Source organism: Etheostoma spectabile, chromosome 10 (assembly GCF_008692095.1).
Source record: "Etheostoma spectabile isolate EspeVRDwgs_2016 chromosome 10, UIUC_Espe_1.0, whole genome shotgun sequence".
Taxonomy (NCBI): Eukaryota; Metazoa; Chordata; class Actinopteri; order Perciformes; family Percidae; genus Etheostoma; species Etheostoma spectabile.
In genome coordinates, this window is record NC_045742.1 from 14677828 (window position 1) to 14696677 (window position 18850).

General features: G+C 40.4%; 1 protein-coding gene and 1 long non-coding RNA gene across 4 annotated transcripts; one reads left to right on the plus strand and one right to left on the minus strand.

The window, feature by feature from the left end:
• Positions 1-1838: 1838 nt before the first annotated feature.
• On the minus strand, positions 1839-14524 carry LOC116697078 (uncharacterized). Its single transcript, XR_004333909.1, has 3 exons — positions 14513-14524; positions 11940-11944; positions 1839-1974 (listed from the first exon to the last, which is right to left on the minus strand). It is a non-coding gene; the product is annotated as an uncharacterized LOC116697078 (long non-coding RNA).
• Positions 4118-16219, plus strand: LOC116697077 (zinc finger protein ubi-d4). 3 transcript variants are annotated; one of them, XM_032528387.1, is made up of 11 exons: positions 4118-4222; positions 5665-5825; positions 6615-6722; positions 6943-7139; positions 7759-7851; positions 7934-8018; positions 8396-8530; positions 9129-9260; positions 13445-13557; positions 13812-13893; positions 14579-16219. In XM_032528387.1, the coding sequence occupies exons 1-11, from the start codon at positions 4191-4193 to the stop codon at positions 14662-14664; spliced, it is 1224 nt and encodes a 407-aa protein (XP_032384278.1). In that variant the 5' UTR covers positions 4118-4190; the 3' UTR covers positions 14665-16219. The 3 variants fall into 3 exon arrangements, with proteins under 3 accessions (XP_032384278.1, XP_032384279.1, XP_032384280.1); XM_032528388.1 differs by having other exon boundaries at positions 6946-7139; XM_032528389.1 differs by lacking the exon at positions 8396-8530.
• The last annotated feature ends 2631 nt before the right edge of the window (positions 16220-18850 follow it).

An 18850-nucleotide genomic window follows, 5' to 3' on the forward strand; every position in this document is an offset into this window, starting at 1 on the left:
TTGGGGTCCCCTACTGGAGCTGCTGCCCCCGTGACCCGATACCGGATAAGCGGATGAATATGGATGGATGGATAAAGTCATTTTCTGTACAGAACACATGTTGTGTGGTTGATAGTGACGTATAGAAGTCAGAGAGACTATATCCGTTCAGATCACGGATCATCTAAAGTCTGTTGTTAATTAAATTCAGCAACAGATTGCATGTAGAACATTTTGAGAGTTACTCTGTCATAATTAAAACAACTGGAGACTGTGTACCAGCTGATATGTGGGCCTGATTACATTTTATTAAATCGGAACCGCACCACAGTGTTTCTGTAACTTCTTGTCCAGCCTGAAGGCTGCTGGAATCGGCTGGAAACTGTCCGACTTTACCGCAGCTTTTTGTCCCCCCCCCCTAGCTGCTGCCGCCTGCTCTCATCTACTTTACAGGCAAGGCGCAGTTCATCTCGAACGAGCCTATTGTCCCCCCTGTCTTGTGTATTTAAGTTCAGTCTTCCCCTTTCCCCAGTGCGAGATCGTCTGCTTCCTTGTGTTCAGCCTTCTAGCGGTTTTCCCTGAGTCCTGTTATCCTGAGTTCCTGTTGTTTCCCTTGGATTTTGACTATTGCCTGTTTTCCTGGATTTCCCTTTGCCTGTCGATTACTGGACACTGTTGCTTTTGATTATTAGCTTTGCCAATAAAACCATGAACTCCACTACTTGAGTTGTGCATTGTAGGTCCACCTCTCTGTGGGCGTAACAGTTGAAGCAGTGAAAACCGACTTCTTTGACCAAAGAGTGGGCTTTGTTGTCACTATATTCCACTTTTAAAAAGTAAATTTCATGATTTAAAGGTTTAATTTGGTTTAATTAAGGTCTGATTTGGATTTAAGACATTCCTGACCGCATTGTCAAAGTATCCCAGCCAGTCTCATTTTTTTTTGTGAACTTTTTAATGAACTGGAAATATCCAGTCATCTGGCTTCTAGTGGTGTGGAATGATAGGCTATGTATTTTGAACTTTGCATCATGTGAATGTTGGCCAATTAAACATCACGCAAGCTCAGTTTTGCCACAAGATTTAATTCAACCCTGTCTGAAACATAATGGACCAATCAGTACATATTTTGACCTCTTCAAAACTCCAGACAATTATGCGTTATTTAATAAAACACAATCACGCAACTGAAGAACTCTTGAGGATAGTTTTGACACCAGTGTAGCTGCCATATTTTTCCAGTTCCAGAAGCAAAGTTGAAAGCCCACATTGATAGTGGATGTCTATCCAGTTAGCGAAGACTTTTTGTCTGGGTGAAATACAAAACTGAACAGATACTCTAACATAGATCCTCCTAACATTGCTTGAAATGGCATCGATGTCCAGCGAATTTATCCATGGTTTGTCATTTTGGTGTAACTGTGTTACGGGGGTGGGGACATCTTTTCTGACTTTTGAAATTTCCTTTGCGTGATCCTGTTTGTGTTTGGGCCTGTGTGTTATTAGAAACTGCCCAGTTTGACAGGCAGCCAAGCGGGCCACAGCTGTTCAAAATGTAAATGAACTGTTCTTAAGTATACCTCAACGACTACTCTGACTTGTACAGGAACCATTCACCATTCACACACATTCATACACTGTGGCCGAGGCTGCCACTGGCTCATCAGATTAACACTCATTCTTACTCACTCTCACTCAACACACAGTTACACTCCGATGGCGCAGCATTGGGAGCAGCTCGGGGTTCAGTGTCTTGGACAAGGACACTTTGACATGGGACTGCAGGGCCAGGGTTCAAACCACCAACTGTGGCTCTACCACTGAGCCACAGCCGCCCCCAATGTGGAGCCGGTTCAGCAGCCGTAGCCGACGATGGTGAGTTATTTTAAGCCAAGAGAGGGGGGCTGTAAATCGGAAAGAGAGGACTGTTAGTTTGCAGTGTGTTTAGGGATTGTTGCCGTAATTCTAAGCCTAGGAAGTGTGTCTGTCAGTTGGCTATGTCCCGTGTGAGCACAGGCTTTTATGACCACCAATATAGCTGGCATCTAACGTTAGCTACTCCGCTGTGCTGTGAAGTAAAGTCTGGCTATGTGAGACAATCAGCGTCTAGCAACATTGTTGTGGATGCTGGGGCGGGGGAGACACTCTCCAGTATTTAGAATTTGTACTGCAGTTACTATTTTAAACACTAGCTGTCAGTATAACATATTGCACCTTCAGTAAGCTGTTAAAAAAAATTTAAAATACAAAAACACATCAATTACAAGAATAAAAGTTACGGTATAAGAAATGAAAAATAATTTATAGAAAGGCAGCATCAAAAAGAAAGGTCTTTAGCCTTGATTTAAAAGAACTGAGAGTTGCAGTTGACCTGCAGTTTTCTGGGAGTGTTTTCCAGATATGTGGTGCATAAAAGCTGATTGCTGCTTCTCCCTGTTTAGTTCTGACTCTGTGGACAGAAAGCAGACCTGAAAGGTCTGGGGGGTTCATGTAGCAGCAGAACAGAAATGTATTTTGGCCCTAACCCGTTCAGTGCTTTATTAATCAAAAGAAGTTGTCGAAAAGCTGCTTTAACAATGATTTTACTTAGAAACTGAAGATTTGATACTGGCCTATAATTGCTCATTGGTGACATGTCTAGATTGGTCTTTTTTTAGAGTGGCTTGATGAGTGAAGATTTCAGGGCCTGTGGGAAGATACCTGAAAGAAGTGATGTGTTTACAATCTGTTGAAGATCTGAAGCCAAACAATTTGAAACATATTTGGAAAAGCCTGTTGGCAGAATACCAAGGCAGCAAGTTCAGATGTTGTATAATGTCCTCCGGGTCTTTTTGGTTGATTGCATAAAATTGCATCAAAAATGTAATTGGTTTTGCATGAGACAACACATATCCTGTACTTGACATGGAGGCACTGACTGCTTGTCTAATTTTCAGAATTTTGTCAGTGAAGAAGGGGGAAAATTGCATGATGAGTAAGTGCACAACACAACACAGTTCTTTAGTTCCTCTGTCCTGGAGGTTGTCAACATGAATGTTTGAATCACCAGCAATAATTACACAGTCAAAGTTAATACATATTATAGACAACAGTTGAGTAAAGTCATCAAAGAAGGTTGCATAGTTTTAGGTGGCCTGTAGATATTAAGAAATATAGCTTGAGAGGACCTCAGCTTAAGAGCCATATATTCCAAAGAAGCAACATTTACCCAATACATTTGTGTACATTGGAATGAGTCATTAAACAAAATGGTGACTTCACCTCCTTTCTTATTTACTTGTCTATTCTTACTCATAAAACTGAAGTTAGGAGGAGCTGACTCGATTAGAGCAGCAGCAACACTGTTATGGTCCAACCAAGTTTCAGTTAAAAACATAAAATCAAGATTGCACTTAATAATAAAATCCTTGATTAAAAAAGATTTTCCTGCCAAAGACGTTTATTAAGGTTAGTGTTAGTGTGTTTAAAGGATTATCTACCTCTTTTTTTGGGACAGGCTTGGGACGAGAAATGATGCTAAATTTGTGTTGAAGATGCTAAAATCCTATTAAACAAAATATGAGTACAACAATAATACAACATATATATCTTTGGAAAAAAGTGTGTCCACAAAACAATTGTTTCATATCATACAAAACATGTGTGTGTGTGTTTATATTACTTTACGTTACTTAGCAGATCCACCATTCTTTTCTTGAGGGGAAAGAGGAGCCTGACATTTTACCTTTGGTGATTGTGTCAAAACGGGGGCAAGTGGGAAAAGGGTGGTGAATTTGATTCCAGCAAATTTGATTCCAGCAATAACCAGCTCCTTCATCTGGTCAGTGAACTCCAACAGGACCCGGCACATATCAATTAAAGCTGTACTGTAGTGGTGCATACATTTGCAAGTAATTAGGCCTAAACCAAAACAATAAACTGGGGCTTTTGGGGCAGTTGGTAATCCAGCCTTAACAATAGAAACGTTTGAATGGGATTGTTGGGTTATCGGGGAGTTGAAAGATGTGGGGGGGAAAGTTGTGGTTGTTACATTGTTTGTCCCATCAAAATAATCAGTAAAAAAGTGCTTTAGTGTCTGCTGCATTGATCCAACAGAATCATGCAGTGGCTGTTTGAAGTGCACTTCGTGTTTTTCACCCTGTGAGGCAGTAACGGTCACAAACGTCTATGCGCAGGCGCAGTGGTACTTCACACAACCGCAATAGGCAAACATGGCGGCGGCCGTCGACAGTGTTGTGAAAGTGTAAGTTTACCTTTAATTATTGTCACAGTAAAACGAGCAGCGATACAGAGTTACATGTATAATTGATTAATCATCATGTTACTACAGGGTACTGAAAACGGTAAACATCGCATCTTCAATACAATATTTGTCCCAAGAGAATAACGTTATCCACTGAGCTAATGTTAGCCTGTTAGCTGTGGGCAAATATAAATGAGGCTAACCCATTGTGGAGTTGTATTTTAGCCACTACGTATAACTAACTTAGCTACTCACGGGTGTGTTTAAGGTGGTGTTACACACAGTGTATCCAAACTGTTGGTAGTCTACCGCGTGCAGATGAAGGAGAGAGTTAATTTAACAGTAACCTGTCAACTTGGCGGGTGCTTTGTTGTGAGGAGAGGCTTGCTAACAATCAACCTTTTGTTCTGAGGTCCCTCCATCGTTACTGTTCATGTTGTGAAGTAAGGCATTGTAATGAATTCAGGCCTGGTTATGAGGGTGCTGTTAATAAATGCAGCGATCGTGCAGTCAGAGCAACACTCGGTGAGAAGGCTGGTGGAACAATGAAGCTGATAATAAATACTGGAACGTTATTTGTGAGGAAGGACACTCACTCGTGCACCATAGTGATTATTCGTTTTGGTAGCACCGAAAATGGCTGCGTATTATAATTGTGATTAGTTTAAGAAATACGAAAGAATGAATGAGAGAATTAGGAATTACAATGCAATATGCAAGCCAAGTAGCAGTAGGGTGCGCAGGTCCAAAAAAGCCAATTTATGTGTGATCCGATTTTCGATAATGTGACTTAGATTCTGGTTCCTGAACAAACCTTTTTTCGATACCACTTTTTTAAAATCCATTTTCACGAAAGGTATTAAGACATAACAATACAAATCTTTATCTCATTTGTTATTTTCTTTACACCTCACTGTATTCAAGCCTTTCTTAATACAACACACGTAAGCCCTGTCTCTGAATAATGCAGACTTTTTCCTCCATGCCTCTACTACATTTAGACAACCAATCACGAGCAGTCATCTTGGTAGAAGCATGTTGCATGCTTATTGGCTCACTGACGCTAATGGAATTTAATTCTTATGTATTGAATGACAATTGAGGCATTTTTCAATACTTATATACTTTAATACTTTTATGTATGTCATATATAGTTAAATTCGTACCTAAAACCATTGAAAGCAACAGAAAAAGCCAGTAAGTGGATATTATACAAAAACTTGAACACAACAAGGACATTTTAAGAGTAAAAAAAATATGGAAAAAGAGAATGGATTGCATGAGTGTAATAATGCATATACAGTTACAGATTCAGATACCACTTGCATACATTAATAGCTCAATAGTGTTAGTTTTACAGTGTTTATTATTTTTAAAGCTTAATTTATAACAATCAGTGACTTTGTTATTTGACCTGACAGTGTCCAACTTTCACATTTCAGGCTGGGAGAGCAGTACTATAGAGATGCTATGGAGCAGTGTCATAGTTACAACGCTCGCTTATGCGCTGAGCGCAGCATCCTCATGCCTTTCTTGGACTCGCAGACTGGTGTAGCCCAGTCTAACTGTTACATCTGGATGGAGAAGAGACACCGGAGTGCAGGTATGGCATAAGTGCCGAATGATAATAACATTAACAATATTATCATTAGTTCAGGGTGTTCCTGCCTCAGAAGGGGTCTTTTCTGATGGCAGATAACAAACGCTATCTGCTATTTAACGCAACTCTGACTAGTTTTTATGAAAGTGTTTAAATTTAATACAGATGGCATCAGATGGAAGCGCAGCTTGCCAAGCGCACAGACAACAGCGACTCTAGTTTCCCAGAGCAGCATAATCACTGTGAGAGTCCTGCAAAGCTTGACTGCACGGTAAAACTGAGATCCCATTAGCGCTGTCTTCACAGTGGAGCATTCAGGTTCAGTCAAAACAATGCAGCTTAGCTGGTTTATCAATGCCAGCTGCATATGTAAAATATAGCAGCTGTGGATGAGATGGAGGCTGACTACTGAAAATCAGCCATTTTGGCGCTGGTTATTTTCCTTTGGCACTGGCTAAAAACCTCTCTGGGGGTGCGGCAATACTTTCTCTGTGCAGGAAAAACCCTGTAGTTGACTTTCAGTTCATGTGTTATCATGATAATAAAATCAATTAAAAAGCATTTTACAAATAATCTGCAAACTAATGAAAAACATAGAAAATTAGTTATAGAAGTTCTTCTTTTATGTGATTTGTATTTTTTGTTATTTTAATTTACAATGTGTAGCATGTCATCTGTACAAAAAATACACCTTTCAAGACGCAAACGGCCCGGTTATTTAGTGCAACGGAGCACACCAAAACCTACTCCGCCTGCTGGTTCTTCTATATGTTCTGTTCTGTGTCTCATCAGGTGTAGCTCCAGGGCAGCTGTACACCTATCCAGCCCGTCGCTGGAGGAAGAAACGCCGTTCCCACCCCCCTGAGGACCCCCGCTTGGCCTTCCCTCCTCTCAAAGCAGGTATCACTTGTCTTCCATCACAAAAACAGTCAAGTAGGGTTCATTCATCAACCTTACTAGTAAAATTTTGTAATGTATTTAGTCAATATTTGTATATTTAACGGTTGCAGGAGTAGGATGCCCTGTTCTGTTAATTAATTTTGGTATGTTTGTGTGTCTGTCTGTTTCTGTGTTCATGTCATGTCAATGCATGTGTTACCAATTTGCTTGGTGTGTATAGCAGATTTGGAGCTGGGTCTGAAGCGTGATGCTTTGGGGGCTGTGGATGGCAGCAGTCTGGAGGCCCTGCTGAAAGGGGAGCCCCTCGACAGGAGGAGCGGAGTGTCGGACCTCCGCGGCCCTGAAGATGACTCAGTAACTGTGGAACCTCCTGCCACCTCAGCGGCCACTCACACGTCCTCTGGGCGTGTCCGTAAGGTGTGGCTCAAAGCTGGCTTAACAGTCTTCCAATGCAACTGACATCTAGAGTCTCGCAGTACAACTCATGACATGCGAAAAGGCGTTTAAAGGCAAATCCCTCTGAGCAATTAATATCGACAAGTCAAAACAAACTTTCAGTCACTCGAAAAAGTATTTTGTTTAAGGACACAGGTCTTTTTTTTTTGCAATAGTATTGTTACTTGAGCACAGGACAAAGAGCAGGAATAGATTTTGGTTGTTATACAATTGTCTTAAAATAGATGCCTAATGTTTTCATTTAATTTTTATAATAAATCCTTAAATTTATTTTAGCTTTTAACTTGAACTTACCTTATTTCTCCAAGTCAGTCGTAGGCTGGGTTTTCTAAGGCAGGGCAAATTTTTTCTCCCAATCTTCTCCATATCTTACCTTATGAGAAACTGTCTGCTTCTCCTACATGTTTTTGTTAAACATAGTAAACATGTTTTTAATGTTAAATTAAATGACAAAAATGAAGAAAACAGTGAAGCAACGTTGAGGCATTTTTATCAATCATCAAACTCTAAATGTAAGTAAAGTAGGGAGAAGTTAATATATTCAATACAGTGAGACCTAATCCAGACCCTCTCACTGCAGCGAGTCCTTGACCATGACGACTACTTAGATGACCTGGATGATGACGACTTTGAGGACGAGACCCCAAAGAGACGAGGCAAGAGCAAGTCCAAGGTGAGTATCACGTCTTTTGTCCATTCCCTGTGGGATTGATCCTTCAAAAGTGTATGTGTCAACTGTTAAATGGGTTCTATAGGGTCGCAGTGACAAGAATGGCAAGAAAAAACAAGAGGCTGCCGCTGCAGCGCTGGAGGAGAGGGACAAACCTTACGCCTGCGACAGTGAGTAGAAGCTTCCTTTGTCAGAAAGAAAAGCTTTTGCTTCCCCCATCCCAAAAGGCAAAACCAAGCCTTCTGCCATGCGTGATGTGATCTGAAAAAGCCCATCTGGAACTAAGTTTGATAGCATAGAAATTTGAAAAGTTGCCCTTCCGAATTGGTTTCTTTCTTTCTTTTTTGTAATTTTTTTCTGAAATGCCTCACCTCCGCTGTATGAGTTGGCTACTAGCGCATCAGCGAAATATTAACCATGTGAAAATAAAGCTGGTAGTGGGGTGATGAACAACTGGTTTTGTGGTTCCCCCATCAGCCTTTTTGGAACGAGTTAGAATTAGCCGCCATCACTTTAACACTTTTGTATGACTGTTTGTGTGTGTCAGTCTGTGGAAAGCGCTACAAGAACCGTCCTGGCCTGAGCTACCACTATACACACTCTCACCTGGCGGAGGAGGAGGGCGAGGACCGCGAGGAGATCGAGGCACCACCCACTCCTCGCCAGCCTGAGGAGCAGAAGAGTGAGTCACTCTCTAATGTTGAGAGAGAGACAGAGGGGGGGGAGGCTACATTCCATGTAGCATGTGTGTATGTTTGTACAAGGGAAGTCTCTCTCTCATTTTTTTTGTTGTTGCTCCTTTCATTTTTTGATTTTCATGATTTTGAATCCCAATTTTGGGATAAGACTCAATGTTCCTGACTAAAACATGCTTGCACAGTTGGGAATTATGGATTTATTTTTTTAAGCATATCAACCATCTCCCCCCCCCAACATATTCATTGCATTGCTGTTTTCTTTTGTGCGTGCAACACCGTTAGCAAATCGATTCACTAAGTGCGTTTTGTCAGTTTTCACTCATTCATAACTTTAGGGTCATTAGTTACAGTAGATACAAAATACAGTGACGTTTGTCTGATGAACATGTTTGTAAAACTGTGCTGCAAAGTTTAAATACTTTAAATATTTGATTTAAACTGTATTTTACTACAGTTAGACAAACAGCAATATATTCATCTGGAAGAAAGATAAGATAAGATTATTTAATTCATTAATAATTTAGTTTTAAAGTGACAGTTTAATGTGCACTGAATGGTTTCTTCACTCATTCTCATACTCAGCAACAAAGAAGGGTCCCAATGGGCTGGCACTGCCCAATGACTACTGTGACTTCTGTCTTGGAGACTCCACTTTAAACCAGAAGACTGGCCAATCAGAAGAGCTGGTGTCTTGCTCAGACTGTGGACGCTCAGGTATGAACTTGTCATGTCTCATTTATTACTATTTAACTTTTTACTAAGGCTGATGCACCTTAGGAGGCTTTCACACCTACCTCGTTTGGTCTGAACATTCAGACTTTTTAGTTTTTTTGTGATCAAATATTTTTCTTTTTTTTATTATACATATTTTTAGGACAAACAGTGACAAAACAATTACAATCAATACACTGAGACTGGGAACGCGTCCCAGGGCCAAAAAAAACAACAGAGAGGAAAGATGGGAGGTAGGGAGACCAAACAACACATGCGGAAACACATCCACAGACAGACACAAGACCAGGGACCAAACACTTGCACAAGTTAAAGCAAAGGCTGTAGCCCAGACCGCCACGATTCAGCGATGCTCAGCCAAGTGTCCAGAGTCTTTCCCGGCCCTCCATGAATGTGTGCTGTAGAAAGTTCCATATACACTACATCAAAGAAGGAAAGAATTCATGCACGGACAGACAGGTCATGAGGTGGTTTCCAACGCATTGCAATCATTCTCTTAGCAGCTGTAAGTCTAGTGTTTGAGTTCCAGAGAGCTGAAAGGCTGACAGATCATTCAGAATCAAGACATTGACAGAAAAAGGCACAGTAATATTAAAGGTCCAATATGTAATGTATTTACTGTAATAAATCCAAAAATGACCCCAATGCGTCATTAGATATTAAGAAAAATATTAAGTTGAAATACTATTTTTCTGACAACAATGCTAATGCCAGTATTTACACCTTTTTGTAATTTCCGTTCCGTAATGGAAATTTGTGTGTTACCAACTGCCCAGTTTGACAGCCAGGCCGGGTTGCCAGATATACCTGTAAAAACGTAAACCAGCTTGCTACAGCTGCAACGTTAGTACAGCCATGAAAGCAGCTAACAAACGAACGAGATCACGGAGATAGATAGATAGATTCTACCCGACCTAAAAAAACAATATGTTTCTAACGGTTGCGTGACCAGAGACGTAACAAACCCGGGTAAATATTGGAGATGTATTTGATAGATTGAGACATTTTAGAGCCCAAAAGGATGCTGAGTTGGCTAATTTCCTCCTGAACAAGTAAGCATTAGCTTCAGGTTAATTTATCATGGCTACTAGGGACGGGCATGTTACGTCATTTCAACATTTGTGTACTCACATTGAATTATATAGCTATAGTACCATGAGTTGTTTACATACTCGCAAAAACAATTGAGACAGAGCCAGTAAAGTGAACACCGCCATGCTAACATGCTATTAGTCGGGAACATAGCTCCGCGTGAGCGCGGGCCTTTATGACTGTCAGTATAGCCAGCATCTAACGTTAGCTACTCCGCAGTGCTGTGAAGTAATATGTGTGAGATAAGCGTCTAGCAACATTGTTGTGAATGCTGCGGTCTCAGCCTGGCAACAAACTTGAGCTTTGGGTCTAGAAAGGAGGGGGCCGGGGAGACAACTCTCCAGTATTTTGGAGAAATTACTTCCTTGATCGTTGAATCAGTGTGGAATCAGTCAAGAGTCCTTTTTTGGTTCTGATCCTCTCTCTCTGAATGCTTTTTAAGCGAGATATGAGTTAGGCAATCTTTTGATCCATGGATAGCAAGTTTGGCCTTTGTATTTTATTTATACCTGCAGGTATAGGAATAACAATTTCACACAGCACAACAGCACAATGTGTAAAAGTCTTCCACGAGGTAGAAGAAAAAACTGGTTTATATAAAGTACATCCCAGTCTAAGAGCACACCTTTGTTAACATGACTCATGAACATTTCTGACAGACAATATGAACACAGGAGACAGTCTGGTGCCACCCTGTTTCTTCCCCCCTGCACACCATTCAGCCCGAGGTTACCAATCCCGTTTATCTCAACTGCCGTTGAAAGAAAGAATGTACAGGGAGAGATAGTTTACAGTGAACTTTTACCTTATCTAGTCCCGTACCTAAAACAAAAGTCACACAAAAGATTCAAGCATGTGAGAATAAACCATAAAGAGAGGCAAAAACAGAAGATCATTATTAGAATGTAATTTTCCCTTTCCATGTACTTTTTATTAGGCAGAAAGTGCATAAAAGGCTTCTAATTCTTTTCATGTGCTGCATTTTAGAGCTATGTACTCAGAATGAAACTGTAGTGAATTTGCTGATCTGTATTGCGTGATACTTCTGGAATGCCAGTCGAGATCAATACTCAGGCCTGGGCGATCCCGTGCCCAGACCCTCTCAATAGGAAGGGCAGAATGGCCAGACATCACTAAGAACTGATAAAGCCTAGATACCATACCACAGTTTTTAGGCTGTACAGTAAATAACTTCAGGATATGATGGATGGGCAAAGGCCTCTGCCAAGGGACATTGTACACCTTGAGTGCTGATCTTAATTGAAGGTAAAAGAAAAAAGAGGAACGTTGTAGATTGAATGTGTTCTGCAAGTCAGGATGGTAGCTAACCTTGCTAAATTGTCTTTTAGACAATGAAACCCCCTTTGTTCCCATTGAGGGGCTGTTATCGGCCATCCACCAATCAGGAGGGCTGTATTATTGAATAAAGTGGAAAAGTGTGCCAGTTCAAGCTGCATGGCAGTGTGTTTCAGCCAATCCCCAAGTCTTGATAAGATGTGAAATAATGGGGCCAAAGCATAGCTGGCACTGTTTGTTAGAAACATGGGCAAAAAGAACATCATGTGTGACCAAGGCTCTGTCATGGCACCTTCTAAGGTACGCCAGCAAACAGAAACATCTGGACTAAACCAAGTGAGGAGGGGCCTCGACAAGAAGGACCAAACATTCTTTAAAAACATTGTTTAGAGCAACAGAATAGTTACGTTGAACAATCTGGTTTAAGCAGGGTTAAACCTCAATGCCTAAATAATTAAACTGTTTAACAATGGGGATGTCAGCAGAGATGGTTGAATTGCGGGCAGTCTCATTTAAATGATGTAGTGCCAACTTTGACCAGTTAATTTTAAAGCATCATAAGTTTCCATACTCCTGCATGAAGATAGAAGGTAAGGGATAGACCGAGAGGGGTTCTCTAAAAAGGCAAAAACATTGTTTGTGAATAATGAGAGATATTGCTGTGTTGTATGAATGCATATTGGTGACATCATAATCAATTGGCGAATAGCTTGAGCCAGCGACTCTAGAGAAATGAAAAATAGTGCAGGACTTAAGGCGCAACCTTGACGGGAAAATCTAGAAACTGGAAATAAAGAGGAGGTGTGTCCGATTAAGACTTGAGCTGAGGGATTACAATACAAAACTTAAATCATACCAATGAAAGTTTTACCAAAGCCCATCACCTCTAAGACCATAAAAATGGCCACACAAGTCTGTCAAAGGCTTTCATTGTGTCAAGAGAAAGAAGTGACATTGGGGGTCTTGCTGTTCTCTGCCGCATCGATGTGGAGAAGGCGTCTAACATTAACCACTGCTAGTTTCGTTTGTATGAATCCTGTTTGGTGGGAGTTCACTAATTATGCCATACGAGACTCCAAACAACGGGCTAGGAGCTTTGCAAAGAGTTTTATATCCGCGTTAAGCAGACTCAGAGGCTAGTAGCTAAAGCACTCTGTAGGATTCTTATCTTTTTTCAGAAGTAAGGGATTTAAGGCTGTGTTAACATCCCTTGAGAATTCACCCTTTTCAATAGAGAAGTTAATCATGTCAAGGAGGAAAGGGTCCAACTGTTCTCAAAAAGTTGCATAAAATTCCAGGGCAATCTCATCAAAGCCTGAGGATTTTCCCTTTTGCTTACTCTGTACTGCCACACTTAATTCTTCAATAGTAATCAATTTGTCCAAGCTAGCTAATTCCTCTGTAGATAACTGAGGCAGGTCAAGCTAATTCAACCAGACTTTATAGTTTGATCTGAACCAAAATTACAGGTGTGCGTCTACAAATCAATCAGTTACAAGTATTGGGCGACGCAGCTCACCTATTGGACGACAACAGGACGTAGTTATGCCATGTCTAGTTATTTAGTGCGATGGCATAATTGCAGTCTGACTAACCTGATCAAATGTATACAATTTAACAAAAACAATCTTAGTCCAGACCTTGGTTCACACTTTCAGTTGTGAAAAAGCCTTAAGTTACTGTTGCTATGCCTGTCAAACTTTCTGCTATCACATTGCATAATTTCTTTTTATCTTACTTGAAATCAACATTTCTAACATGTCCTCTCCTTCCTGCAGGCCATCCAACATGCCTGCAGTTCACACCAGTGATGATGGCTGCAGTGAAAACCTACCGCTGGCAGTGCATCGAGTGCAAGTGCTGCAATGTTTGCGGCACCTCAGAGAATGATGTGAGCCCTTATATACATTGTTACTAACCATAAAACACAATAGCTCCATCTTCAACCTTTACATTATTAAATCACAGTTCAGTCCCCTTTCTGCTCTGAGATTCCCTGTACTGGGGTTTAATGCAGCCATAGCATGTTGTAAATATTGTAGACATAGTTTATCTCTTTTTTTGGCCTGTTTACTTATTTAGTTGTTGGCAGGTGCTGATTGTTTTTGCTGTATCAGTAGATAACATGATGTTGTGTTTTTGTAGGACCAGCTGCTGTTCTGTGATGACTGTGACCGAGGCTATCACATGTATTGTCTAAGTCCCCCCATGACCGAACCACCAGAGGGTAAGCTTACACTGGATACTGCAGAAGTTAACAGACTCGAAAGACATGTACATGTTGTCATTCATCCTGGATATCATCACTTTTTACTGGGTCAGAGGCTGTTACCATGCACACCGCTTCACCCAGTATATCCAAGGTCACCTTAATGTCACCCGCAGTCTGATCTCGTCTCTTCTCCTATAATCATTTCCTTTGACACCTCCCTGAAATTGTCATGGGGCTACCTGCCCTTTTTCTCATAAATACATTCTTTATATGTTTCTGGGCAACAGCTTAAATATGATGTAATGGCTGTTTGGTAAAAGTAGGATTTATTTCTCTGATTTGTAATTTACTTCAGAAAAATAATAGAAAAGCGTTTTTTTTTGTTGGATTATTGCTAAGATGTTAAAAACAAAATAGCTTTGATTACAATTACAGGATGGAATCCCCAGCCAAGTCAATGTTCATGGTTTGAAGGCGCTACAATCGAGAGTTGCTTCACACGCGTCACTTATCGCAAATATATATTTTACATCAATATGAATAGTGATTATTGTCTATCAATTTGTTTAATTTTAAATGAAGAATGCACTTTCTTATCTAAATAGAGACTAAACAAACAAAGTGATTGCGTGACTAGCTGGTGGTGGATTTCTACACCCGCGGTTCTTGAGCCTTCTCTCACTGTTTCTGTGTTGTACAGGGAGCTGGAGCTGCCACCTGTGCCTGGCTCTGCTGAAGGATAAAGCCTCCATATACCAGCAGAACCAGAGCTCTGCCCCTGAGTGACATCGTATCAACAAGTCCCGCCCCATCAGTAACGGGACCTGCCCCTGATTGAAAAGTCAGACCTCCTCTCAGTCCGGAGCCCCAGGCTCTGTCCAGATGTAGCAGGGCCAGATTGCAGATCAGCTTTAGAAGTCTTAATATCTACAGCGTCAGTGGGGGGGGATCAGTCAACACGGGGATCAATCTATCACTACCAACCTGCCTCCAAAGCCCCCAAGGCTTGCCAACACCTACATATTGTGCGTATATACAGTATAGACACACACTCTCTCCCAGACTGTTACACACACTAGATACAGAGACAGAGAGCATGCAGTAACCATAGTAACTGCTCTCTCCATGGGAGCTCCCAGGAGCGAACGGATTAGCATCACAGCTAATTATCTGCAACCTTTCACACTCAAAGACAAAGTGTGGACTGTCGAGACAACACAGTTTTTCTTTCTGCCAAATTATCTATTTTTGCTCCCTGAATGCGGGGAAAAAAGAAAAAAAACATGTATATGGTCATGGAATATTATTATTATTACTATTGTTATTGTTCTGGTTACTAGTGGACTTTTGTAGTGGCATTTGTCTGTGTACTTTTGTCTGATCCATCGGAGTGTTAATCTTTTGAAGAGGTTTCCCTGAGGGGAACTAGTCAGTTCCAAGGTCTACCATCATGAAATACACACAACATTGACCCATAAAGCTTATCATTATTATGTCAACCATCTTTGTTTCATTTAAAATCAGAAGGACAACAAAAAAACTGTTTGACTCATTAAGCTGTCAGCACAAAATCTTTGACTTTGCTACTTTAGGGTTGCACCAAAACCAACTTTTCATCTCTGATTCTGTCACTGGTTTGATCAGTTTTATCAAACACTATACAACAGAGCATATACTGTAAAGGATTGTGTCCTCTGGCACAGTGCTCATTAAGGAGAAACTGAAAACTGCCATAGGCAAGCCCATCGAGCGTCCAATGTTGGAAAGCGGGGCAATACCTATTTGGACACGTACCATAAGTGGGACTCATGAGACAAAACATTTAGTATGCCTTTCTTCAATATGAATTCTCCATTAGACAGAGCTAACATTCTGCTGTCAAACCAATGATGCACAGAATCCTTTACAAACTAGCTGCTTTTATCATTTGTCACACAGAGGCAGATTTGCATGCAGATTGCACCTGTATAAATGCAGACACACACACACACCATAAGTGTTTTTTTGTTTTGTTTTTTTTGTATTGTTTGTGTTTTGTTTTTATATTTTATATTACCTGATATTCCATTGGTACTGGGAGTTTTTCTAGTAGAATTTTGTAAAGTCTATGGTATAGCAAACACTTCAAGTATATAGCTCCTAATGCATTCTATGTACTGTATTGACTTTTTCTATTTTTGTTATGACTGTGACATGTTTGAATTTATTTGATTATTCTGATATGTCCAACCTCCATTATGAGTATTTGTAAAATGATGTACTTTGTTGTACTATTTTTATTTTTACATTGCTTTGGTATCAAAACCGATTTTAGCCTGACAATAAACATCACTTTGAATTACGTGTCCTTTAACTCAACTAATTTTTAGCAGGTCTTCAGTATCTGGTCTGTTAACAATAGAAAAGTAACAAAAATGCACAAAGTAAATAAAGTTGCTACTCATAATTAATTTACAAATAAAATTGTAAAATGGAAAGTAGATGGGAGAGTGGCAATCCCAAACCAAGACAAGCCATGAACTTGGACATCTGCTTTTCTAAAGCCTGCTGAAGGCGGTGGAGCTGTCACTGATACCAAAGTGCTGCAGGTAAGCGCTTCATGTGACGCTGAACTACAGTACATTGCGATGTAAATCCAACATGTCAGTCAAGACACATGATATAAAAAAGTCATGAGAAGTCATTTAAATAAATCAAAGAATAATATGTAAAAGTCTTAGTATGGTATATATCATTAAAAAGTTTATTAAAAAAAGTAATAGACTAGTATATACTTAAAGTCAAAATATAGTATGTCAAAAAAAGTCTTTGTATAGTATATTGAAAAAAGCTATAGTATATATAGTTAAAAAAGTCAAAATATAGTATATCATAAAAATTCATGGTACAGTATATCATAAAAATTGTAGCATAATACATCTTATAAATTTGTAAATAGTCATAATATAATATGTCATAAAAAAGTCATTACAAAGTCATGGTGTAGTATGTCGTAAAAAGTCTTAGTGTAGTCTGTCAAAATAGTCATAGTATGGTATGTCATTAAAAGTCGTAAAAGAGTGATAGTGAAGTATGTCTTAAAAAATCATAGTCATAAAATGTCACAGTATAGTATGCCGATAAAATAATAAAAAGTCATAAAAATGTCATGAAAGATGTTAAAAAGTTATAGCATATACTGTAATTAGTCATACAGTATGTCGTAAAAAGTAATTTAAAAGTCATGGTTTAGTACATCAAAAGAATCAGCATTATATGTCATAAAAAAGTCGTTACAATTCATAATTCATAATAACTCATAGTATGGTATATCGAAGTAGTCATAGTATAGTATGTCTTAAAAAGTCATAGTATAGCATGTCCCAAAACAGTTAAAGTATACTGTAGTATGTTACAAAAAGTCATAGTATAGTACAGTGGGGGAAATAAGTATTTGACCCCTTGCTGATTTTGCAGGTTTGCCCACTTACAAAGAATGCAACGATCTATAATTTTAATCATATGTACATTCTAACAGTGAAAGACAGAATCCCACAGAAAATTCCAGAAAATCACATCATATGAATTTATTAAAATTGATAACAATCTGATGAGGAAAAACAAGTATATGACCCCCTACCAAACAGCAAGTATTCTGGCTCCTACAAGCCAGTTAGTCTTTCTTTAAGACACAGCCCCAATCCCAACCAATTATCTACATCAAATACACCTGTCTCACCTCGTTACCTGTATAAAAGACACCTGTCAACACCCAAACAACCAGCATCCAACATCACCACCATGGGCAAGACCAAAGAGCGTTCTACGGACACCAGGGACAAGATTGTAGATCTGCACAAGGCTGGGAAGGGCTACAAGAAGATCGAAACCAACTTGGAGAGAAAAGATCAACTGTCGGTGCAGTTATCAGGAATGGAAGAGCGCACACCACCGCCAACCTCCCTCGGTCTGGGCCTCCACACAAGATCCGCCTCGTGGGGTGTTCCTGATCATGCGAACGGTGAGGAACATCCCAAAACCACAAGGGGAACTGATGAATCAACTGAAGGCAGCTGGGACACATTCAAAAGAACGGTTGGTAACACACTACGCCGTCATGGATTGAAATCCTGCAGCGCACGCAAGGTCCCCCGCTCAAGAAGCAACATGTACAGGCCCGCATGAAGTTCGCCATTCACCACCTGACGCGACTCAGAAGAGGCCTGGAAGAAGGTATGTGGTCAGATGAGACCAAATAGAACTTTTGGCCGCAACTCGTCGTGTTTGGAGGGCAAAGAACACAGAGTACAACCCAAAGAACACAGAGTACAACCCAAAGAACACGGAGTACAACTCAAAGAACGCCATCCCCACCGTCAAGCATGGTGGTGGCAACATCATGCTTTGGGGGTGTTTTCAGCCAAGAGACGGGGCAAAACTCACTGCGTATTGAGGGAGGATGGACGGGGCCAGTATCCGTGGAAAGTCTGGACCAACATCTCCCTTCCCTCAGTGAGAGAGCTGAAGATGGGTCGAGGATGGGTGTTTTCAGCACGGCAACGACCCTAAGCACACTGCCAAAGCAACAAAAGAGTGGCTGAAGAAGAAGCACATCAAGTTCTGACGGGCCTAGCCAGTCTCGCCAGACCTGAATCCAATTGAAAATCTTTGGAGGGACTGTAAATTTGAGTTGCCAGGCGACAACCTCGGAACCTGAATGATTTGGAGGCTGTCTGCAGGGAGGAGTGGCCAACATCCCTGCCGAAATGTGCCACAACCTGTCCCCACACATAAAAACCGTTTGACATCTGTGCTGGCCAATAATGGCTTTTCTACAAATATTAACATGCTGTTTGTCCAGGGGGGTCAAATACTTGTTTTCCTCATCAGATTGGTTTACAATTTTAATAAATTCATATGATGTGATTTTCTGGAATTTTCTTTGGGATTCGGTCTTTCACTGTTAGTATGTACATATGATTAAAATTATAGA

Bases quoted from the DNA above. Each gene is read 5' to 3' on its own strand.
- LOC116697077 (XM_032528387.1), top strand. From the start codon at position 4,191: ATGGCGGCGGCCGTCGACAGTGTTGTGAAAGT. The intron at 8,019-8,395 runs GTGAGTAGAAGC...TGTGTGTGTCAG, and splicing joins CAAACCTTACGCCTGCGACA to TCTGTGGAAAGCGCTACAAG. The intron at 13,558-13,811 runs GTGAGCCCTTAT...GTGTTTTTGTAG, and splicing joins GCGGCACCTCAGAGAATGAT to GACCAGCTGCTGTTCTGTGA.